At 42.0% G+C, this 26,107-nt stretch overlaps 1 protein-coding gene across 5 annotated transcripts in view; it reads right to left on the reverse strand.

Moving 5' to 3' along the window:
- Positions 1–22,484: 22,484 nt before the first annotated feature.
- Positions 22,485–26,107, reverse strand: part of WAPL (WAPL cohesin release factor) — a 135,159-nt gene continuing 131,536 nt past the window's right edge. For all 5 annotated transcript variants that reach the window (XM_021536198.3, XM_021536199.2, XM_021536197.2 and 2 more), the window contains 2 exons: positions 25,316–25,411; positions 22,485–24,964 (listed from right to left, as the gene is read on the reverse strand). In XM_021536198.3, coding sequence (XP_021391873.2) covers positions 24,899–24,964; positions 25,316–25,411 — 162 coding nt within the window. In that variant the 3' untranslated portion in view covers positions 22,485–24,898. The remainder of the gene's footprint in view (positions 24,965–25,315; positions 25,412–26,107) is intronic.

Consider the following 26,107-nt stretch of genomic DNA (forward strand, 5'->3'; position numbering starts at 1 on the left):
GCAGCACCAAAAATAATACAAAGTCTGAAATGCCAACTTGTGCTGTTAAGTTTGTTTTGGGTTTTTTTAATAAAAACAAACACTTCTTACTTTAGGGCCACAGTTTCTATCTTACATCCTACATCTGAGATCAACTTGAATTTTCTTTTTTTCCATCTATTTTCCTAATTACTGGTAAAATCTGGCATTCAACTCTGCTTCTGATCTCCCAAAATAAAATACTGAATGGAAACAATCCATTACATTAGTAACAATGAATCTAAGGAAATTATTATCAACTGCAGTGAGCTGCCCCCCTGGCCCTGGCCAGCCAGTCATGATCTAACAGAGAATACATGGATTGCAAGGTCACTGAAAGACAAGGGAAACACAACTGATATTGATGTAAGGGGAAACAAGCTTAGGGAAGTCTAATTGTTAGTCCAGTCAGTTCATTGAAGAACTATTCAAGTGGGACAGGGCCCACTGCATGCCCTGAGTCTCCTTTAAGACACAGAGGTCCCCCATTATCAGTGGCCATGCCTGATTAATCACTTACTCAGCCACTCATCTGCAAATGACCTGAGCTCTGTAACTGACCCCAATGGGACCACCAGGGTTCCCCCAGTTATAAGCAATTATTCAGTGGTCTGCTGTGGCATTCAGCTGTCACCCACACACCAAAGAAACCCATTTTACACTACAAAATGCTTTGTGATACTTCCTTTAAAATGTATTCATGTGAAGACACATTTTGTGAAGCAAAATCCTTTAAAAATAACCACAATAGAGAAGCAATTGGAGTGAAATAATTTTACCTGATTCAATTGGCAGCTATTACAATTACAAAACCAGCTCAGCTTACTATAGAATTCTCTGTTGATACACTTTTATCTTGAAGAGGGGTAAAGAAAGAAAAGCATTTAAAGGCATCTTATTATCTTCCTGATTGCAGATGAGGACAGGAGCTGAATCTGGCTCTCACTACATGCTATCTTCAGTTAAGTAGTGTATCAATAAAAGGAGCAAAATGTACTAGAACTTGCAGAGCCACTTATTCCATAGAAAATGGTTTAGAAGATAGTTTTATCATTATAGGCAAAAGAAGCATATAAAAAATAGCAAAATACTCAAATTGGGGCAGATTCAGGAATTCAACCTACAGGTTAATTTATCTACAGCTCGCTCAAAGTCAGTAGGAGTTTGACATCATAGCTGACATCTAAGCTTTGAAACTCGAGCATTACAGCCTGCTTTGATTTAAATGCTATCTCCAATACCACTCTCAAGAGAGTTATGTCATGGAAAGGAAGGTTTGTGGCACATTTACGTATTACAGTACAAGAAAAATATACACAATGATCCTGTACAACAAAGTACAGTTGCAAATTTAATTGTTCTTCTGAAATTATCCTAAACTAAATACCTGCAAGCTCTAATCTTGTGTGTTCTAAAGACTTTAAGATAGTAAAATAAGCTCTTTATCACAGTATCATGAAGAGTGCAATGGAAAAATAAATCCTATGATAAATATCTGGCAGTAAAAGGATAATGAAGCCAATATAGAGTGGCCAAAGAATTGAAAATGACCAGGGAATAAAGAGCAACAGACATGTTCATATTTTCCCTGCCTCTTGTGGCATCAAATCTTTCTTGAGAGAGAAATTGCACCTACCCATTTTCCTAAAAGAAGGATGGATTACTGGAAGCAATGGATTACTGGAAAAGCAATTCATTTACATAACTGTCTAAGAGCATCACATTTTTTCAGCCTATTCTCTTAATGATGCAACACGATAGATACAGTTACTTAGAAGGGTATTATTCCTTTTGCCCATATGCCAAGAGCAGCTTTTGCCAAAAACACAGAAGTATTATAAAGTTGCTATGAGAGATTTAAAAACAAGTTAATTACTCATCTATGTGAGAAAGGAAACATCTGCCTTAAAAAAAACACCAACCAACCAATTTTCCTTTTGAAAATGCTCAGACATTATTCAAGCCCAAAACGTAAGAGAACATACAGGTAGACATCAGATCCAATGTGCATTTTCAACACTCTTCTGATGTTATAGCAGGGTCTAGCAATAAATCCTGTGCTAATGCTTTGTGCCCACAGACAGATTGCATTTCATCAAACTGCTTAGACCGTCCCATTTATTTTTTGATAACTGAAAATTCATTTGAATTTGACTACAGAGTAAAAAAGCTTTCCTTGATATGAAGCATCATTCTTACTATATAATAAGTTTCTGTTCCAAAATAAGGGGATACTACCCAAACACATAATAATTTTGAAAACCTATATATATTTTTATATCAGAAAAAAAATATCAGTATAAAAAAATTCAGACCAAATGTTTCATTTGAGCTATAAACCACTAAAGAGATGCTCTTGCAACAGAAATTGGTGTAATACTGAGTAATAGCAGCCCTACCTATACTGGAGAGAAAGGATGCAGCCTGTGAGAATGCTGAGGCAGAGCTGAGCCATGCCCTGTCCCTGTGACTGCCCAGCAGAGACTCGGTGAGCACAACACAAACAGGAATGTGCAAACTGAAACCTTTTGGCCAAGGAGAGAGAAAACCATGGTCGGCCTCAAGACCCAGGGCAGTCAAGAGAAAAAGCCTCCCATTGATTTTAAGGGCCTCGTGTTCAGCTCTGCAATGTTTGTTTTCATGCAACCCAAGCTATTCTGTAAGCTTCCAGCCTGGCCAAACTTCCAAGCATGAGTTACAATGCAAACTGGAATGCATTCAAATGTTATTGGCTCTTCAGAAGTGGAGCCAAATTCACACTTAAAAAGTACTGTTTAACAGGTAGGAATATGTTGATTTTCCAAAAACTGTGTAGTATCAAATGGCATTGTTAAAAAAAAAAAAAAAAAAAAAAAAAAAAAAAAAAAAAATCAGAATAGCAATCTGAGCCTGTTTCAGCCTCACAAAATGCAGACTATTGCTGGGCTTGCAACACATCCACTGATAACAGAAAGTAGAAGGGATCACTGTGCAGTTTTGTTGTTATTTAAAGGCTCTTTTAATCAATAAGTTACTTAGATGTGCAATTTTCCAGCTTAGCCATAGAAAGGTAGCAGTGTATTGTTCAGCAGAGTATTGGTTATTAACATATTTCAGCTTTCTTCCTTAGAGTGGGCAAACCACTGTTACATAATGTTAAATACAACACGTTTCAGTATTTTAAGCAGGTGTTTTACCTCTGAGACCCTGCAGAGGGCATTAGGAAACACAAACGCTGCCTCTTCCCAAGGCCTACATTTCTGGGACTGTAAAGGGAGCAGAGCTAATGAGGATGGAGTGACATCCAGCAGATACACCCACTTCTTAACACTTCTGTGCATACATAAGGTAAAAGAATCACCATCTTTCTGCTGCCAGTAAATCTGCCAGATATAGCAAGGTCTGGGATCCTTTTCCTTGACCTGAAATAATTCCTTTTTTACTTGCTTGCAAATGTAGAGTTTGTGCTTGAGTTTGCTGTAATTAGGTTCTGCAAGCCTCACTACTGATATTCAGTGCAGTAATACCAAAGCAACATTTCCCCTCCTGATCTCATTATTCTTCTCTTTCTCTTTAGTATTTTCTTCCTGTTGCAGGACTTATTCAAACTTAGGAGTGTGTTTCAAAGATGCTTGTTTCACTTGTGGTATTCTCCTTCCCAGTCCACTGAGTGGCACCAAAGTTTTTTCTTAACCCCTCACTGTTCTGTTTTATTGCAGAGAAGAAAAGTAAATCACTGCAAGACTGGTGTCCATCCTGAAGAGTGGTAATAACACATCTGTACCTGAGAAGAGATCCCCATGAATATCCACCTGCCTTAAAGTGGGTCTGAGAAAGAAGACAGGCCTGGACAAAGTGTTGCTGTGTGTGTTTCAGTTATGGAAAAGGATTTTTCCCTCACCACAGGAGTGGATGATTTGTTCTTATGAAAACCTGAAACCCATCAGGAATCATCAAGAACAGTGACAGCTCCTCATAAATCTTCTATTCCCTGGATGGTCTGTTAATTGAATAAGCAAAACAGGCCAAGCTGTCACATCCTCTCCCTGTCTTCCTAGATTTTTGGAACAGTTGAAACTTGCAACAGTCCCAAGCTCATTTTCATTCGAGCTCATGTGGAAATACAAGGCATGATGGGAGGGGCTGTCTTTACAATAGATTCACACTGAATTAATCCAAGTGGAAAGCTGCATGCCTCTTGGGTTTTTTTTTTTTTTTCAAAAGAGTGTCTAATAGGATTAATTTCAAGGCTGTGGATGTGAGTTACCATGTTTTCTTCCAAGCAAGGCAGAAAGAGCCATAGTGCTGGGCACTATGGGGCTCCCTGACAGCCAGTTCTGCTTCATGCTTCTTTTCCAATTAATCTTGCAATGTCTGCCCCAAACAAACAGGTTACCAATGATAAATGAACTGCTAAATGCTCATTTAGCATTTCTGTATCCCCTTTTCACTTGTTTTTATGCTCTGGAACTGGCCATTCAGACACAGGAGGTGAAAGTTAGGAGAGGGACAGACACAAAAAATCTGCACCACCCCCATTCTTATTCCAAAAGATCTCCTTAGGGAACATCTGCCTGAATTCCCCAGGAGCAGGTGTACACAAGGAAGGGGAGAAGCAAAATGAGCCAAGAGGAGCTGTCCAAAGGGAGCTGCCACTGGTCTGTGACCTGTAGGCCACACAGTATTTAATGCTAAAGGAAATGTGTGTTTGCAGATACTTCTCAGCAACTTCATTCTGAAGGACATTGTAATTTATATTAACCATAAAAGCTGGATATTGGGGTTGAGAGGTGTGCAGAGTGGAGGAACTGAGGCATTTCATTTCAACAGAACAACTGCTTTGAGGGGTGCAGTTAATGGTCATGTACCATGTTCCTCAACTAAGCTTTGATAAAGATCTCAGCCTAGAATGTAGAAAAAATGTATGCTGGAGATTCAGAGGGGTTTAGCAAAGGAGAAAATAGTCTGGTTTTGAACCTAATAGTAATAGATGTTTGCCATTTAGAGAGTCATTTAAAAAGGTAGAGTTTTTGGAGATTTTTGAGCTAAGCAGAAAGGAATCAGCCTGTGCTCCCTATTCCAGCATTCTCTGTAGCAAAACATCAGTCTCAGTAATCAAAGTAAAAATTATTTTTGTTACATTTTTGCTAAACAACACCTATGCATGATAATACTTCAGTTATGAAGACACGGGTCTGAAAGGTTTAAAAGCTCTCCACAGCAGCCCTGATATACCATCTTTTATTGGCTGAATTTCCATGCCTGCTGTTTCTCATTTCAGAATCTGTAGTTATCAGATGTCTGGTTCCTCTTTCTGCTCTGTACCACATGTGACAAAAGACACTGTTGCAAGTTTCAACTGTTCCAAAGTCCGGGCAAGTATTTACCTCTTCCCAACCCTGCCACTCCCAATGAATCTCTTTGAGGACTGCTATAATCCTGATAAAGTGTTTGCCTCATATATTGATATGTACCACATCAAATATTCAGGAAGCATTGTAGTACAGATCTCAGAACCCCATCATCAATATAATCTGTCCTAGAGGCCTTTTTAGTATTCTGCAAAATCTCTGTGGCCAAGTGAGAAAGCAGCTAAGAAACTGTACTGCCTCTGTCACAGGATTCCACATAGGGTCAACTCAGCTGGGAGGAGGTGATCTTTGAATACTGACCATCTTTCTTGGAACCCTCTTGCCTCCAGGACCTTATCCCACGGCTCTGTACCAAGTAGATCCCTGAAGAGGCCAAAGTCTGCCCTCCTCAAGTCTGGGGCAGTGACTTTGCTGTGCACCCTTTTCACTGTCCTTACACCACAACATTCCACCATGTCCTGGTCACTCCAGCCAAGGCTGCCCTGGAGCTTCACATTCCCCACCAGCCCTTCCTTGCTGGTGAGAACAAGATCCAGCATGGCACCTCTCCTCGTTGGCTCCTCTGTCACTTGGAGAAAGAAGTTCCCATCAGTGTATTCCAGGAACCCCCTGGACTACCTATACTCTGCTGTGATGTCCCTCCAACAGATATTGAGGTGGTTGAAAGAATACACGAAAACCAGGCTGCCTCTTCCACTCAGTCTTCCTGGTTAGCACTATGCCCTCCTCTCAGCCTGGCCCAAAAGCTCTCAGCCAGCTCCACATGCGTGCCCAGGCAGAGCTCCATGCACTCCAGCTGGACATTAACATAGAAGGTAACAGCTCTTCCTTGTCTCCCTTGCTTGTCCTTGCTGAAGTACCTGAATCCTTTCACTCCAGTACTCTGGTCATAGGATCCATCCCACACATGTCCAGGATTCCACAGCCCTGCAGATGTCTACACACTTCTAACTCCTTTTAATTACTCCTAATGCTACATGCATTTGCATCTAAACCTAGCATTTTGCATTTCAATCTAGCCCTCACTGAAACTTGGGCCTAGCTGGATCTCCTTTGAGCTGCTCTTTAGGGGCTCTCCTGCTGACATGTGACCCTCTCCAGGCTCTGGGCATCTCCTGCTGGCCTGGCATTCAATTGGTGGAAGTGGGATGGGCTGAAGGTCCTTTCCCATGGAAACTTTAAAGCCCTGCCTGCCAGCTTGGCAAGCCATTGGCTGATGATGCTCTTCCCCTCGTCTGACAGATGGAGCCCATCTGCCCCCAGGAGACCAGGATTCCAAGCAGAATCCCATGTTCTAGGTAGCTGAGCCAGGCCTTGTCCTTGCTGGTGCAAGCTTTCATTCTCCTGCACCACTGGCCTCTCTTCCTCCCTCTCTCCCTCTTTCCTGTGTGTGCCAGCAGGAAAGTTTGGATCTGTCAGGCTGTGGGTCCACTGCAGACTGTGTTTGGAGCAGCTCTCCAGCTCCTTCCCAGCCCCCCTGACATGACTCCCCCATCTCACCACCTCCTGCAGCTCAGCCAACTGTTGCAAATATGCAAATTGCAATTAGAAGGAAGTGTCAGACCAGCCACATTAGCACTGATGTTGCAAACACACTGCAGCTTGATTTACACAACAACATTTTGACAGCACAATTATGTCAGTTAAAAATGGAGAAGAGCACAGCTACAGCATTGTAGCTATGACAGAGCTGATGAAATCACTCCTTGTTGAGTTTACACTGAATCTAATATATTTTCTTCTGAAGCAGAACTAGAGCTGTACAGGGACTGCTCAGCTGGAAAACAAGTTGTGAAGGCAAGAAAGTATAGCCAGGGAGCAATGACGAGCAATTGGAAGAAGTACAATTAGCACACATGGATCCACAAGAGGATGAACTCCTTTTTAAACCTTTGTAATTTTCACTAGAAGAGAAACTCCCGCTGAATTCAGTAGGATATTGAGGGGTCTATCTAAAGTTCACACAGCAACTGAGATGAGTCCATGATTGTAACAGTTAAATTGTTTTTATTAGGAACTTGGCACAGCTGCAACTAAATATCCCAAATGCAGCCTACTCACAACGTTTCCTATGCTTGTAAGTGCATAAAAAAAGTTCGTAACAAAGTCCTTTACTATCTAAAAACAGACAGGATAAAAAACGAAGTGGCTAGGCAGAGATAAAACCCCTGATTTAAATTATTGCTATGGTGCTAACGTTTGCCTCACGGTACTTTGAGAAGTCAGGCTTTGCATGAATATTTTGTATTGTGAAATCAATGAAGACACCAAGTTATTTTTCTAAGATGAAGAGATCGAATGCCTATTTTAAATAGGGGGAAAAAAAGCACTGACATTTCAAGAACAGTACAGTTTGTACTCCTAAGATGAGATATGAGCAGTATGAATTATGAATCTGATATTAAGTAGTTCTGGTCCATCTACTACTCTCCCCTCAAGAGCAACTTCAATTTTCATCTCTGCTGAAGTTAAATAGAAGACTGAATTAGAAGCATGTTTTTTCTCCAATTCAGTTCTGTTTAAAACAGAAAAGGGGAGTTAAAATGTCTTGGACAGAGGGCAAGGAACTATGTATAACTATAGCAAAGTCAGCGGTATTGCAGCACAAAAAACAAACACTTGAGGTTTAAAACAGAAACTGCATGCCTGGGTTTTAGCAGGGAGCCCTTTTCTTTCCTTGTGTAAAGGACAGGGACAGGAATAAAAACCCCACAAAACAAGGTGTTTATTCCATCTAAGTTGTTGCCTAACCACAAAAATTGCAAAGAGCTTCCAGCAGCGAAACTCCTTGAGAGTCAAAAACCTCCTAGTCTTCCAAAACTGAGTAAAGAGAACAGTGGAAAGGGTGATCTTTTCTACCAATTTACATATTTCCACTGGAGTCTTACATCTGCCATGCAACTGCATTTTTACAAAGTGTTGCACAGAAACGGTGTTTGAGCCCCATCTTCCCCAGGGGTGCACCACAGCAGTCACTTCTACATTACACAGCCTGCTTTCTTCACGGGTATTATCTTCTGTCTCCTACTTCTTAATTATTAATTGCTGAAGCTCCAACCATCACCCTCTCCTTACTTCCTGCTGTGTTAAATTAGGCCATTTTCTGTTTCATGCAAAGATCTTTAATGATGTAAGCCTGCTGATCATTATGCAAAGCAACTAACTGGGGTTTTTCTGAGTACTCTATCATTTTATTTGCACATGTGCAATGAAGAATCTTTTTAGAGGCTCAAAAGTAATATTCCAACCTTGATTTTTTTTGTTTCTTTTTCACAGAGGTCAGGAGCTTGCCTTCCTCAGCCCTGGTGCATCCCTGGGCCCAGGGTCTATGCCATGTTTAGTTTGCAGTTTGATGTTTACATCCTTTCACATGAAATTCACATTTACTGGAACAACAGTGTTTGGTATTGAAGTAGCTGCAGCTGAATGGACCATGTAATTAGGCATGGATTTGCTTGTTGGCAAGCTCCCAAGGAACGTGTGACACTGAGTAACCTTCCTAGGTCTCTACTATGGGTATCCAATAATGCCCAAAATAATCTCTCCTAATCTCTACAGAAATATGGAGGGCCACAGTCCTACTCTGGGACAGAGGCAACAAACCACAGTGTGAATGTCACCATGCAGAAACATGTTTTACTCATTTTGTCAAGGAGAATGTAAATTTCCAAACAGAATAGTGAAATAAACATATTTCTGTAAATATTAGTGAAACCGGATACTCCAACTATATACAAACGATTTTTTTTCTTCACATCAGGAAACCCCAGAATTCACAACTATTTTTCCACAGTTTCAGCTCTAATAGATCACTGGTTTTTTTTGTTGAAGGAAATTTTCCACAGGAAATTCACAACTAGGTTTATCTAGTATGCCCCAAACACAGCTGAAAAGAGCAGCAGATGAGCTCATGTTTAGCTCGCAAAAGAAAATGTCTTCTCTACCTGCAGAGTTTTATACTGAGCTCTGACCTTTAAAGAACGTGATGCCTCACTTCTGCAGTTCAGAAATTAAAGTTTCAGCATGTCACCCCCTGGTGGTTCCCAAAAACAAACATAAGCAGTGAAACACCTGGCCGTGCTTGAGCCTTTTGGGGTCACTCAGGATGAGGTTCCTCAGGGGTGCCCAGCGCCCTCCTTCCCTTGTACAGGCGAGGGGCCGCCACCTGTGCCCAAAACACGGGGCCACCACCTGTGCCCAAAACACGGGGCCGCCACCTGTCCCCAAAAACCAGGGGAAATACAATGGCCAGGGCTGTAAGCACCACAAGGCGGCGAGAGCCCAGCCCACTTACCTGAGGCACCAGACTCAGCACACCTGCCTGAGGAACCTTCTGGAAATCCCCGGGCGCCGCTCACCTGCCTGAGGAACCTTCTGGAAGCGCTCAGCCCCCGCTCACCTGCCTGCGGAACCTTCTGGAAGCGCTCAGCCCCCGCCCAGGTGCCTGCGGAACCTTCTGGAAGCGCTCAGCCCCCGCTCAGGAGCCTGAGGAACCTTCTGGAAGCGCTCAGCCCCCGCTCAGGTGCCTGAGGAACCTTCTGGAAGCGCTCAGCCCCCGCTCAGGAGCCTGAGGAACCTTCTGGAAGCGCTCAGCCCCCGCCCAGGTGCCTGCGGAACCTTCTGGAAGCGCTCAGCCCCCGCTCACCTTCCTCAGGAACCTTCTGGAAGCGCTCAGCCCCCGCTCAGGTGCTTGAGGAACCTTCTGGAAGCGCTCAGCCCCCGCCCAGGTGCCTGCGGAACCTTCTGGAAGCGCTCAGCCCCCGCTCAGGTGCCTGCAGAACCTTCTGGAAGCGCTCAGCCCCCACTCACCTGCCTGCGGAACCTTCTGGAAGCCGCCTGGCGCCGCAGCGAGCCCGAGCCTGAGGGCTGCGGGCGGCACCTGGCGCTGGGCCGGCCCCGCCCGCCGGGCACAGCCTCCCCCTCAGCCCTGCGCTCCCCTCAGGAGCTGCCCAGCCCCACGTCCACGCTCGGAGCCTGGAATCCTGGAGAAACCCCAGGGGAGCCGTCCAGGATGGATTCCGTGAGCAGGGGTGGCATCACCAGGTGAGGTCCCCCAGGGCTCGGCCAGCAGCTCAGAGCTGGGGGTAACACCTCCCGAACTCCCAGGGGAGGGGCAGCCACAAACCAGCCTAAATTCTATGTTTGACACGTTCCCTTGAGTGTCTCCCTGACAGGTCCTGGGCTCCATCCCTCCCCGAGGAGCTGCCCGCCGTGTGAGGGGAGCGAGGGGGGCTCCTGGCCAGGGGCTGCCCCGCGTTAAACCCGGCTGGAAATAAAGCACCGGGCAGCCGCTCACCCCCCTGCACCCTGCTGGGAGGGGGAGAATCAAAGAAAAACTCTAGGTTGTGATAAGAACAGTTTAATAGTCGAGAACAACCTGAAATACAGAAATGACAAGGAATTATTGCAATTGTGATAATAAAAAGGAAACAAGCAAGTGATGCACAATTCAACTGCTCACCACCCACTGACCAATGCTAGGACCCCCCCTTCCCAAACCAGGCTCCCTTCCTGTGCTTTTTGTGCACCTTCTTACTGGTAGATCATGGCACCAAAAAAAAAAAAAAAAAAATAAAATAAAATAAAAAAAAAGTAAAAATTCACCGACTTAAGATAAACACAGCTTAGCAAAACTTAAAACATCAGTGTGTTATCAACACCATTCTCATTTCAAATCCAAAACACAGCACTGTAACAGCCAGAAAGAATAAATTAACTCCACCCCAGCTGAAAGCAGGGCACAGGCCAGCCGTGAGCTCTAACCTCATGTAGATGTCTGGCCATTGCCACAGGGAAACATGAGTGTCCTCATTTTCTAGCCTGGCCTAGAAGCAGGATTGCAGAGATGTTTAAGCTCAGAGCTCAAACACAGCAAGCCTTTGGGGATTGGGGTCAGGAAGAGCTGGTAAACACTTAATCCCATTTGTGAATTAAACTAAAGCATGGGTTTAGCAGCCATGCTGCAGGTTTAATGAAGATTCAGCTTGTGCAGCCTGCCTTTCATTAACTTGGACAGATTTTCTGGAGTGGCCCAGGGTGGGGAACGTGAAAGGACGCTTGGTCCAAATCATTCAAGAGGCCTCTGGCCAAGCACAAACCATGATGCTCTGCATGCCAAGCTGTGCCTCAGCCCCTCCTGGCTGGAGGCACACCAGGAATACTGCTCCCCACCCTTGGATGCAGAGAAAGAGTACAGCTGTAGCTGCAGAGACATTCCCAGCCTTATGGTGCTTCCAGTGAAAAACAGGCATAGCTCCTGAAAATAGACAAAGGTTTTTTTTAAGTCTGTCTGAAACTTAGGATGTCTCAACAACTTTTTTATAAAAAAACAAAGCATGTTCTCTACATTGTACTAATTTTTAAAAGCTTGGCACTTGGTACTTGTGAGAGCAGCATTTCCACTGCCAAGAATATTTTACTTTCATAGGACAGAGATAACCAAATCTTAAAAAGCACATAGAGCAAAGACTTTGAGAAGTTTTACCCAGATATTTGACAGGCAGAGGAATTGCCTCATGTTGCCTTCTATTTTAATAATGTGTGCTCTTCTCACTTGCCTGGATTGAACAGGCTGATCTCACCAGCAAGCTATTTTTCCACTCAAGCATCTGCCCAGACAGCTTGGAGCAAGACCAAAATGCCAGGCTGGGCTCTTTTATTGTAGGAGCAGTAATTAAGATCCCAGATGTTGCTGCTCCACACCTGTACCTTATTTTTGTTCAGCACTGGTGCAGCTGGAGCTGGAATGTGACACAGCAGAATTGCAGCAGCACTTGGTGCATCCTGCTGATGTGACAGTGGCCTGCTGGTGTCCTGTAGCTTTCTGTCAGGTTCTGCCTCTGCTGGGGACAGCCCACGTGCTTTGCCCTGAGGCCTCAGCACAGAGTCACGCCCTGCCTGCTTTGGCAGAACATTTGCTGACCTACCTGCAAGTTTTCTTTTGGCTTAGCTGTAACAGCATTTTTTCCTCTGATCCCATGGTCATGGATGACTTGGTTTTACTTTTGCTTATCCTTGTATGGTATCGCTGTAGTTGTGCACAGGCAGGACTGACATGTCACTGTTCTGTGCAGAAGAAGATACAACCAATATAAATTATGTCACGTGGAGAAAACACAGGCCTGGAGTGGTAACAGAGGCCTTGAGAGGAGGAGGCACAGGATGCAGTGGGGAGGAGTGCAGGAATAAGATGACAAAGGATAAGGCATGGGCTTGCCCCTGGAAGCCCCATAGCTACAAACAAACCAACCATTTTTTATCATTAAAAACACAGACCTAGAGTTAGACAAAACCACCTTTTCATGCATTAACAGAACAAAGAACAAATTTCCACCATATGCAAGATACGTCAGCAAATTTGGATATCATGTGGGTTGCAAACCAGTGATGAAGCAGCAAGGTGTGAAGGTTTGTTGGCAAAAATAAAAAGACCCCAAGTGGATCCTGGAGTGAGAAAGATGGAGGCATCACCACATCCCTCCCAGCCAAAAGACCTTGTGTGCTGTTGACCTGCCTTAGCACCTCTACCACCACACTGCAGGCAGCAACATGAGGACCCTGAGAAGTTGAAGGGTGAGTGCAACACCAGGAAAGAGGCAAGAAGTTGGAACTGTGAGTATAAGAGACTTAGCTCTATTGTTGTTATTATTATTGTTATTGCAATTCTTTCTGTATAGAAGTATTTTTTTTTCTGTAATAATTAGGTCTAGACTAATAATGATTCTTAAAATTAAGATTTCAGCCATACTAACAATAAATTCTTGGCTTTGTGTATATACATACAATATGTTTTCTGTTTCTTGATTAACAAGCTTTAAAACTACTCTGTTGTAACAGTAGTATTCAAAATGCACTCAGAGTTCCAGATGCAGGATTTAAGGTCCTTGTGTGTGGAGGAGATCCCAGCTACAGGTCACTGTAGAAAGTAGAGCAAGAAAAAAAAATAGTAGTAGTAAGAATTTAGTAAGTAGTTAGAATTTAGCAAGATTTAAAAGTTGCCATGGCAATGTATTTTTACATGTAAATCAGTGTATTAATTTAGGCAAATTATACTAAGAGCTGCTTAAGGATTTTTCTCTCTTTTGTAGGAAAGATTGCAAGCATTGCAATTATTTTTTTAAATTGGTTTTTAAAAGTGTGTATTTCTTATTGGCAGAATAGCAGATTATTTGTTGAATTTAACTTTAGACATTTATACTTTGAGAGAGTCTCCATCTTGTTGTAAACTAACTCTTCCTGCCTCCTGCCTTCTAAGGATTTATATTTATATCCTAGCCAAACTTGCATTTCTGTGATGTTAGAAAGCATGCCTAGGACTCATACCATTGTTTAGCCTTCCCAGTGGGAAGAGAGCAGGGAAAAAAAAAGCAGAGGTTTTTAGAAACATTTCTACTAATTGCATAGAATAAAGGTTAAAATTAATGAAATACATGATATTGTGATGATCTTCCATGGGAACAAGGTTTCAGACACACAGAATCTATTGCAAACACTTACTAAAAATAGCACTCCTTAATAATTAACCCAGAGCTGGCCGTGGAGCACAGCAGTATACATTTCTGTCAGCAGCTCCTTGAATTTGGGTCACTTCCATGTGCAATTAAGAAGCCTGGCTTTCCTAACCCTGCCAGAGCCCTCCCACATCAACACCGGCGTGTGGCAGTGCAGGGGTTGAGCTCAGAGGTGGCACATTTGGGGATGTGAAGGGCTGTTGTCAGCATTCGGAGGGCCCTGAGCCCGGCTCCTGCGGCTGCCCCGGGGCTGCACATCCACCTCACATCCCCTGTCACCGCGGCAGCCCCGAGGAAAGAGCTGAGCTTCCGAAAGGCACGCGTGGTGCACCCGGGGGGCAGCAATAGGGCTGGCTAAGGACGGTCCTCACCAGCCTGCATTCGGGACACCTGCACTGCTCTAGGGGATACACCTGACCACGGCACTGAGGCCATCCCCAGCCAGGGTCAAAGGGGGAGCAAGGTTTGCTGCCAAGGCATGTCTGGCTGTGGCGTTGGTTTAGTATTTTTGGAAACACAATATGAGTGTACCAGATTCTTCAGAGGGGACTTGGATTGTTTTTGAAAAGAATACAAATTATTTATACAAGGAGTAGTAGGCATGTGGAGGCTGGGAGAAGGCAGACAGGTGAAGGGAAATCAGAGCTAGAAAAGAAGCAGGAAAGGGATAAGCAGGCATATGGTGAGCTTGGGAAAATACATGCCAAAAGTATGGAAGAAATAGGAAAAGACCCATGCTAGCACCCAAGCAGTGGGGTGGAAATTCTCTCCCTGCCCCATGGAAGGAGCCAGGGCCTGGCCAGTCAGCCTCTCCAGGATTGCCAGCCAGGGACATGACTCTATAAACCCAGCTAATCCTGAGGCAGTGTCTGGGACACTGCCGGGCAACTGAGGAATTAAGCTGCAATAAAGCTGCTTGTGCTGCATGTGCACACTGCAGAACACACATGGCACTGCCACCAAGGAACGGCCAGGGGTGCCTGGGGCAATATTTGAAAGGAGAGACGAGCTCTTGCAGAAACCAGAGCTGACTCTGCTCCTTCATGCATTGCTGTGCACTTGAGCTGCCTGGCATGCAAAGGCTGCTGTTCAGCAGCAGAACATTCCAAGCGAACTGTTCCCAGGATTGTGGGGCAGCAAGTCCCACAGTTTAATTCTGTGCAGTGTTGAAGTGTACTTCCTTTTGCTTATTTCAAATTCTGTTACCTGGTAATTGCACTGGGCTCCCTGCTACAAGAACAAAGGAGAGCACTGGGAGAAGCAGTCAATTTCTATTCATGTTTTCCACATCTTGATTTTTTTTGTTGTTACTGTTGCCAGTCATATATCTCCAGTCATTACTTCTTCAAGCTTAAGAATTTTGGACTATTTAACCTCTTCTGGCTATTCCACATTACCGATGAATCAGGGTATAAAGCAGGGAAAAAGAAGATAAAGTATCTGCCCCTTGCTACTGCCTAAAATCCATGCTGATTTCTGAACAAGGCAATATCAGGGATGCATCCTGTGATACAAAGATGGTTCTTGTTTTCTTTTTCTATTTGTTTCCTAATTACACCTAATGTTACAAATGTCGTTCTGCCCTCTGTTGGAGTTGAATAGCTAAACTCACCCCCGCAGGCAACAGTTAATTTGCAGTTTAACCTGCTGTACTAGAGTTATTTTTCCTCCCGTGCATTACTTACCAGTGACAAGTTCATTGTGACGGCTTCCAATCAGGCCGTCATTGCCTACACCCGAGCAGCTCTGGGCACTCAGATTTGTATCTGACCACAAACACCCAAAACCGCAGAGTGCTGAGGGTGCATTTCCCACCCCTCCCATCCAGCCCCTCCTCTTGTCCTGACAGTCTTGAGCCCAAGCATCAGCGCGGCACGGCCCTGGTAACTCAGCAGAGTCCTCCTATCCTGCAGGGATGAGACTGCTATTTCTGCTCAGCTCTTTTGCTTTTAAACCCTTGAAGGAAGTGTGTCAGTCAAACAGAAGTCTTTCTTCTGTCTCCACAGATTAGGGGCTTGAGGAAGCTTTCGTGAAAACTCTGGTTCTTTTGCTGGGTTTAGTTTTTTATTTGTTTGTAGGCCTTTTCTTTTTTCTTTTATTTTCTTTTCTTGACAAGTACATCCTACTTTTTTATTTATTTTTTTTTTTTTTTTCTCTTTAGGAGAAAAACATAGCCCTGGTGTGGATTACCAAGAGAGGCTATGCAATCTCCACTATTAGATGTTTTCAAGACTTTGCAGGGCACGGCCAGGGCTGACCTGAACTAGCTTCAAGCACAGGTTTGGACTAGATGATCTCCAGAGTTTCTCCCAACAAACATTTGCATGGTTTTATATTAACTTTGTCACACCTGCCTACTTACTTATAAGCTCCTCTGGAGTTTTAAGAGCAATCCTTATAGTTTCTTCTTGTTCCCCCCAATATTTAGCCAAGTACCTCACCAGCTGCCTATGTTTTGTTAGCATGTAACTTGCAGCAATTTCTTTTGGAAGGAGGTTAAACTTGCTAGCCTCCTCGTTAGGACTATTGCTGAAGCTGTTTCAAAAGCCACAGTCCTTTCTCTAGTTCCTACTGCAAGTGACATGTTATAAAACAGTCACTCACTGTGTTCCTTCAGGGCTTTTGGTCCATACCAGTTGGCCCTGATAGTGATTGATAGCTCTTTTGATACCTACACAGTCCTTGCTTTGACAGGACACCTTCATGACACTTCTCCCTCCATCAAACTTCCAAGAAGGATATTTTTAATCAGTGTGCTCTCTGTCTTGAGATCCTCTGCAAACAGTGACAAACAGTAAGAGCAGAGCTCTGTTTTTCTGGTAGACACTGGTGGGGATGTCTCCTTAGTAAATCCTGTGTTTAAGCAGAAGAGCTGCAAGGAAGCTGTATCCTACATGTATCCTACATTCATGTATCATCTCTTTTATAAAGTCACTTGTTTACTCTAGCAGGTGTGGTGGCATTTCTCATGTTTGATAATCCATTTACCCCATGCAGGACACAATTTAACACCTTATCACTTACCTTTCATAGAGCCTCACACTGCCATCCCAAATCCCACATTTATTACCACCAGTCCGTATGTTCAGAAGATCTCCTTTGAACACTCTTGCAGTCTGACCAGAGTGGTACCTGCTAAACAGTAACACAAGCAATTCCCAGCCAGTGTGACCAGGACAGCATAAACCAATACTGCAGCTTCAGAGTGGCAGGGAACTCTGCTCTGCCTGTGCTGCATCCCCCTTGAAAGGCTCCAGGTGCATTTACAGAGCTCCTTGCATAAACAAAGCACTCTGGAGCCCAGCACAGACACACACTCACCTCCTCTGCCCACACATGCACAGCAGGCAGAGCTCAGCTCTCCCCCACTGCCACAGGCAGAGCATCACAGAGACAGGACTCCAGAACAACCCTTCAAGTGTTTTGAGAGCCACAGAAATTCCACAAGATAATTCCTGGAGGCTATTGCCAGCTGCAGGGCTGATCAGAAGAAGCAGGGGCAAAACAAGCCTTCAGCAGCTACTGTGTTTCTACAAAGTTGAAGGAATCAGCATGAAACCTGCTAATGGAGTACGTGTCACTCTTGAGCTCAGGATCTTGAGTTTGTTTTGGCAAGACAGATTTGAAGCTGTGTTGTTAAGGTTTATGTAGCTCCTGGCTCGCTCCTCATGAAAGTAGAAAGAGCAAAATACCTGTAATCTTCCTTTTGTTCCTTGCAGTTTGATGCTTATGATGCTTGTTCTGAAATACTGACATCAGAAGACTGTGAGTTTCACATCTTTCACAGCATCTCAAATAACCAGTTCTACTCTAGTATCTGTGCTTATAACTGGACATCATGGCAGGTGAGTTTACTCCCAAGTAATCTATTTTCTCCTACTTCTGCATAGTGCATTAGTTAGTGCTGATTCTTATTGTGGTGTGAAAATTCAGGATTCCAAACTTCAGTGTTTCTGTGAAATTGGCACTACAAAGGTGGGCAATAAACCAAGTGCCATGATGCAGCCTGGACCTTAGGCTGATGGAAGCAGACCTCAGCATTCTGAAACAGTAGCAATTTAAGAGCCATTTTAGACCAGGACAGGTCACATCCCTTCCTCTCTCCCCACCAGCTCCCAGAGTAGAAGAGAAATTCTACAATCAGTTTCTTTGTGGTGCTAAACAACAACTCTCAGGTACTCCTGCAAAGAACTCCTCTTACAAAATCTTATTTCAGCAGTGAGATTGAAATGAGAGAGGGGAAGATGAATAGAGAATGATGTAAAGAAATTTCATGGGTATGTACAATTTTCATTTGCATTCAATGAAGAAAGCAAAGCAGCTTCCAAGGAAGGCACCTGGCAGCAACATGCCACTGTTGATCTGCACAACTTTACGAGAAATAAAGTTTGTAGATGTTACACAGTATACTGCCAAACCTCGAGCAGAACACAGACCTCAGCTTATCCTGCCAAGTTCTCAATGCTGCAAGAAGTTCCCTCTGGTTCAGCAGTGTATGGCATCTGCAAAGCACCTACTTGCAGCGGTGCCATGTGCTGCTCTCACTGGAATGAGGCTCACGATGGCTCAGCACCCACATGGGTCTTGAAATCAGCCTGGGAAACATGGGGGAGTTCTGGTACCAGCAAGATCTGGTGCTGAAACAGCCTGAGCAGGTGCCCTCCCCCCGTTCCAGTTCAGGCTCCTGTGAACAGCCCGAGCTGCTTGTGAACAGCCGGAGCCCGAGGCGGCGCTCCAGTGACCCGAGCAAAGCCCTCGCACACACGCCAGCCCCTTGCCACGGGTTTGGCACCGGGCCCCTGCTCCCTGGGTCTCGCTGACGCAGGAGCCCTTTGGGTCCTGCTGAGAACTCAGCACTGCTGAGGTTTTCTCACAGAAAACTGAGCTCAGCTCTAAAGACCATCACCACAGCGCAGGACTGACTGAGCTTAGCAGGCTTTGAACTGAGCATTTTGAAAATGGTGACCAGGTAAAATCTGCAGAGAAGGATGGGATTGTGCAGACACCTGTGGTTCAAGAGCTGATCGCTTGGTCCTCAGGTAGCAAAGTTCAGAAACCAAAGGACACTGATCCTATGGTATTTTCAGATTTAAAAAAAGCTGAAGCTGTATCATGTATCAAGGAGCAAAAACCAGTTCTCCTGAGAACTTCTGAAGGCTAATCACAACTATTACATAAAATTAACATACAGTTCATCTTTGTATAACCACACCTGGACAGATGTAATTTGTCTCTTCTTGTGAGGAGCATAAAAATTTAGTTCTCTCAACAGAATGATTTTAAGTTTTGGTTTTTTTTTTTTTTTACAGTCCTATATTGGATGTATAATAGACTAAAAAATCATTCTAGATTACTGGTTTTCTCCAGTAGTTTCAATTTATATTCTACAGGGATACTTAAATGACTTGAAGTCCTGTGTGTTTGCTTTTGTCTCACATTTGAAATTACACTTGAAAAACCATTAGAACCTATATTAAATAAGAGGGAACTTGTATGATTATCTGGCCTAAAATAGCTACAAATTTTTTCTCACAAAAGCCTCAGTAAGGTTCTCACTGTAATCTAAGGTATCGCAAAATACCACTGTTTTGCAACACAAAGCTCCATTCTGAAACTGGATGTTTCAGATCCATTAATATACTCAGCACACAAACTACAATCAGATTTTTCCGCTACCAGAAATAATTTCCTTATTAAAAATTTATAGCTAGGTTTTAAAAACAGTTAGGGCAGAAGAGACTACAAACAATTAATTCACAATGCTCCATTTCTGCTGCTAAAGTATAATTTCATTATAGCACTTCAGCCTAGATATTTTTAATTTGGGTAAGATAGCTTTGCTTTAAAATTGTCAAATGAAGACAAAAATTTAAAATATGAGCCAGCAAAATGACACCAGATGTTACACACGTTTTATATAACAGATTACTGAACTCATTTTTAAGGCTCAGTAACCTGAATATCAAGCTTTTGAACCCAAATTCATGCCTCTACACAGAGCTGTGGCACAAAGTGATCTTAGTCCAAGACTTCCTTATGGTTTGTACTTCAATTCAGACTATAAATTTAACAGTGGATCAGAAAACAACTCCACCTGGATATTTTAAAACTTCTTGCCCCAGAAATGTTTTCAAGAGACACACGTTTGCAGTAAGAGGCCAACAAAACATGCATGAATAAAACCCCACAGTTCCACACCTTTGACATCATTCCCACAGGTAAGGTGTGTGCAAGGCTCCTGAATGGTATCATTTAACAAAATCAACGCCTTCCTTCCCTTTCTCACTTCAAACTTCTGCAGTAATGCCTTTCATCTTGGTTTTCATGCCTTGTGTACTGGAAACACAAGAAACAAAATAACTGTCCTTCTAGAACATAATCATAGGGTCAGCTGGAATGACATTTCAGCCACTTCACACACCAGGTTAATGCTCTTCCTCCTCACTTTTAAAAAACTAAATGCAGAGACACAACTGAATCTTCTGTTATAATACAGGGAATTTAAAGGATTCCTACACTAAGCAGTGTATGTAACACAATTTGTGTTATTCTTTCTTTTACTCTAAGCAGAGTCCCCATTTAGATACCACCTGATTTTACTCTGCAGAAGTTCCATGAACCTTCCTTTAAGTAACTTTGTTCCACCAAAGACAGACCGGGATTCTGGAAATAGGTACGACTACCTGCACAACTCCTCATTATTTACCAATGTGACTTTCCACACATGGAGAGAAAGTCTTTGGCATTTGCTTCTCCGAAGTGATGAACTGCAGATCAAGTTGCAGGTTAGGAGATGTGGAGATAAATCTGAAGACAGCAGGTGATAGATGTGACACGTCTGCCTCTCAGATGTCAGGCTCCCTCCAGAGCAGCTCCCTTTACTCCCAGCAAGGCTGCTGTCCCCAGGGCTCCTTACAGCCCCCAGGGCTCCTGACAGCCCCCTGTGCATCACCAGAGCACTGCTGTCACACACAGATGTATCGTACCAAGCGTGGCTACCTGGGCCACAACCTACAGCTGCAAATTCAGTTCAGTTTGCACAGCTGGAATAAAGATCCTGTGGCATTAGCAAACCAATCTACCCTTGGGTAAGGTATTCTAGCTGTTGCATTGTTTATAATGGTTTCATTTTTATTTACAGTAAGACTATCTGAGCCCACTAATTCTGCAAATGTCTTAACAAATTACAATCCCTTAAATAGGGGACCTTTAGAGCAAGTAAAAAAGAGTATGTATGAAAGACGTCTGTTCCACACAGCTGAGAGAACCCAATAGTGTCCTTTTTCCAAAGACAAATTAATATATCACACAGAGGAAGAGAAGCAGCAGTATCAAAAACTACAGTAGCCTGGTTTTGAAAACACTTGGCTACTGGAATTCAGGGTAAATTCCTATTTCATTATCTTCAAAAACCCAATTAACAGGCCATCCAATAAGGGCAGGATTGATGCAGAAGAATGGCAGTAACCTAAATCCTCTTCATCTTTTGAACTCAAATTCATGTTTTTAGTTTCCCATGCCTTTTAAACAAGAAAAGTACCACATTCATGAAAAGAAACTTTACTAGAAATGCCACGCAGGCTTGCCTGGTTATAGCCCCAGCTAATCAAGTATACTCTGGCTTCTGCTTAGTGATGCCCAGAAAGGAAATATGAGATAAAACATAGACACCAGACCACATCACTTCCTCCTAGGCAAATCAAGCATTTCAAAACAGATTAAAAGGGAAATAATTTATGAGAAAGATTCCTAAATCTTCTGTAGAAGCATCACAATTATCCAGTTAATCTGAAAATGCTGATGTCACGCCTAAGCATTCACACACAATGCTTCCATTACGTAACCACCAACAAAAGAGGAAATACTCTTACCAGATTTTTTAAAAGCATTTGCTTACATAAAGCTGCATTTGGCTTTTACAGTACTACACACTAATAACACACTGTTCCATGTTTCAAACTCCAGTACCATTCCCTCACAGCACAGAAGATGTTACATTATGCTGCTGCTTGTTCGAAGTGGCAGTGAGATGACATCACATTCAACTCACATTACAGCTCACAAATTATTGCATATTGTACCCATAGCTAGTTGTACCAATCAAGAAAAAATCCATGGAAATAATCCATCCTGAAATTAAAGCATCATCCCTGTTAATGAAGAAGCAGAGTAACATTCATGGTAATTTCCTCCCTTTTCACTTAAAGCCATTAACATCCCCCATGATGTGAAAAGTCTCACCGTAAGAACTGTGCCATTTTCCCTGTGCTCTATCACATTTATGGTATTCTGACTAGAGCTCTCCAGGGTTATTACTGAAAGATCAATTTGTGCAGAGAACTCCAAAATGCATCACAATACATCATCTCCAGAAAATGTCCAGCCTTGGCTAGTTTGACTGACCACAGTCTCAGGTCCAGGCACTGAATTTTGTTGTCCCAACACACAGGTGAAATGCAAAGCACTACGTTCAGAACGCTCTTAATAATTTTTTTCATCTTTTTTTTTTTTTTTTTTCATTTTTTCTTTTAGCAATTTACCTGACACTGCTTTCCTTCTGCAATCACTCAGAGGAGTGTTTTATTGCATGTTAAAAGACAAGATATGTATTGAAAGTAGCAATTTTATTTGAGTTAAAATTATTTACAAAAACCCAAAGACATACTTCATGAAACTGGTACAAACTATTTTTCCTGCCGTTGGCTTTTGCTCCAAAGATCACAGCTGAGAAATACTGTATAAAATAAAAATAGGATTGGATTCAGAAAAGTACTCTACTGTTCTAATTTCCAATTGAGAGTATTTACACAAATATTTACAATGGAAAAAAATGTTACTTTAAAACTTTAATTTGCAAGTTGACCTCAAGTACCCTTTAATGCAGAGTTATTTGAGGGTCTAACACACAAAAATGCACTGCAGTTCACAGGGTGATTTCTCCCCCCACCCTCAAAAAAAAAATAAATCTGCATTTGTCAGTGCTTGACAATTAGTTACATTAAAAAAAAAAAACTGTTAAACACTGAGGTAAATCAATTCCCAAACAATTACCAGTGTAACAAAGAAAGGTAGTTGTCCCTGCTTTCCCCTATCACCACATTTGCATATTCTTTTCTCTTGCCATCTCTCCACATGAAACTACATAATCAATGTGAAATCTCATTATACATGTGAAAATCTCTAAAATTCGAAAACTAGATAGGCCAAAGATTTAATAATTTTTTCCTCATGCAGATCATTTACATACACCTTTTCCCTCTCTCTCAATATTGGTTTGGTTTTTTTTGAAGAAGGGGAATACAACCTCAAAAACTTTTCTAAGTTACACTGATACACTAAGTTTTAGAAGGTGATGAGAGAAAATGCAAAAAAAAATATGACCAACATAAGATTTTTGCCGTTAATCAGTTACTTCCTTACAGAATTCCCAACAATCTGCATTATCAAAAATAGGAAGACATAGAAGGCAGCCACTGTATGTAAAAAATTTACAGCTGGCACTGATACAAAAGCACAAGTTCTTAACTTTATACACGGAGATAACACAAGATCTAAAAGCAGGTTAGATTTCCTGTTATTTCCCCCTCATTATACATAGAACTAATATTTTTATGGCTTCAAGTTTTACAAATTCAATGGAGTAACATGATGTAACTACCTATACAGGTATTTAAAAATGTCAACGAAGCAGATCGCAGAACAGTCTGCAAATATTCAAGACCACCTTAATAAAAATACTTAATAATCAATTCTGTTGGTCTGAATAGTGAGTGCAAGAAAAAAATTGTTTAAAAAGTCATGTATTTTCTGGGATTCTTTGTTCCACTTAAGTCCTCAAACACAATGCTTTGCTGTGAACTAGACCTCAGACTGAACAAAATCTTAACTATATCAGCAATTTAAGGCTTTGTGTTGTATGCATTTCAACTCTGTCATACTACAGAAGGATGAAATAGAAAGATTATGTCAGCTGGAAACATGAATCCCCATTGGTGTTTTAGCTTTTTTAAAATTATTCCCCCTAAAGCATCCAAATTAATTGTATTCAACATTATAAAACACACCTTGAGTTCTTCCTTGAAACAAATTAAAACAGCATTTCAAAGTTTTTGCTTATTGGAAGTGTAAACTACCCTGCGAGTGAGTGTTTTTGAAATGGTTTGGGTTTTTTATTTTTCTTTATTTGACTTGCATTTTAAACAGGGCACAACTTTTTACAGTCACTATTCCTTTAGTGGATAACATACCCTCAATGGCTTTGTGTGTTTATGGGTCTGCATGCTCTTGGAACTACAAAGCGTTATGGTCTAGCAGGTTACAGTTTGTGGGCCATGGGAGTTTTAGAACTGAGACATAGTTCAATGACCAAATTTCAATCAAAACAGTATAAAAAATAAACTATCCAATCCTCGCCTCTTTGGATTCCAACAAATTTTAAATATAGACAGTAGTTAAAATCACAAAAGTATTTAAAAATTTATAATTTATGATTTTGGAATAATCTAGTAATAAAAAAAGCAGGAGCAAATTAAACTCAAATAGGAGCGGCGCTGCTGTCCAGAACTTCTTTATTAGAACATTTGTTTGATACCTCAGTAGCTAAGCTGCCTTTGCACCTGGCTGGCATGAAACAGTGGCTCAACAGTAAACAGCAGTTGCACTATCAGCAGCAAGTTTTTTCTCTTGAAACTTGTCACGAACAAAGCAAGAAAAAAGATAGGGAGGGTAAACCCTGCCAAAAATATTTAAATACTGCACTGCATCACAAACAGCAAGGTTTCTTTATTTACTTTCCTCAGAACCTTTTTCCCCTCATTTTTGATAGTTGCAGATTGATGTAGTAACTGTCTTTCAGAAAATGCTGAATGCATGGTTAAGAGACCAGGTAGCCTTAAAAATCCGAACACGAATGACACAGATGAATGCTCTTGGTATATCCTTCAAGGACTTCTTTCATGGCGATTTCTTTTGTCTAAGGGTAGCTCCAGCATTAGAGTGCCTGCAGCGGAAGTTAAGTATCTAGCAGTGTTCCAAGTATTCAATCACCCTAGAGATAGATTTCTGGCCTGTTGTTCCAACAGCACACTGGAAATGCAACAGAAAACACAAGTAACAAACAAGCATTTGTAGCACCTCCTTCAAATATCAGAGAGATATTCTATTTTCAGAATTTTACTATTTACAATTATGCATCAGTAAAAGCAACTAGGTTCAGGCAGCCAATTCAGAAATATCTTCCTGGTCAATCACAATATAATGAGAGACAAAATTATGACAGACAAATGGCCTTTCAGTATTAAAAAACAAAATATCTTCCTGTGCTCTATGAAGACACAAACTGAAAAATGTTAATGTTTCTAAAATGCATAAAATATTAACAGAACACAGAATTACAAAAATATCTTCAAACATCAACTTGAAATATGTATTACTTACAGTAAGGTTCATAAAACTGAGAAATTTTTTGAGCATTTCAGTCATTATCGAGAAGTCCCCTTCAGGTAAGTACTCCCTCACAGTAGTCACATTGATCTAAGAAATAAAACAATCTCATCTTATTTGGGAAACATTTTTCTGCCACAGAACTATAATGCTCTGCATGTGAGATGCACTAAGACAAGTACATTTATTTATATATTTAAATCTCTTTTAAGCAATACTCATATCTTCACTGTGTTTATGTTTCCAGAAAACAATTGTTAAAATAATTTTTTATTGTTGTTTTGTTGAAGTAAAAAAAAAACAAAAAACAAACAAACAAAAAAAAACTCCAAACAAACAAACAAAAAAAACTCCCACAAAAAACCCAAAAAACCCACGCAAAAACAAAACAAAAAAAACCCAAAAAAAACCCCCCAAAAAAACCACCTGCCACACATCGATCCCCAGGACCTACAAGATTATCAAGCCACCAGATCACTCCCCTGATAGGGAGAGGCTCTCCCTTTCTAGCTGTGAAGGGCTGAGAATTACTGATCTCATTGTCAGTCTCAGAACACTATGACTGTTATGGACACTGATCAGTCCAAAGACACAGAACAGCACCTGAAAGCCCATTTCCGCACATGGTAAATTCAGACAAGCCTGAAGGCAGATCTGAACTAATTTTCACGTGAACATATTTTTGATAGGAGACTTTACTGAGTTCTCAGCCATTGGAGTTCCATATTTTTAACTTCGGCTTTCTATTACATATTCCAATCCTTGAGAATTATTTTGAACTAATAG

The sequence above is a fragment of the Lonchura striata genome, chromosome 7, assembly GCF_046129695.1.
Source record: "Lonchura striata isolate bLonStr1 chromosome 7, bLonStr1.mat, whole genome shotgun sequence".
Taxonomy (NCBI): Eukaryota; Metazoa; Chordata; class Aves; order Passeriformes; family Estrildidae; genus Lonchura; species Lonchura striata.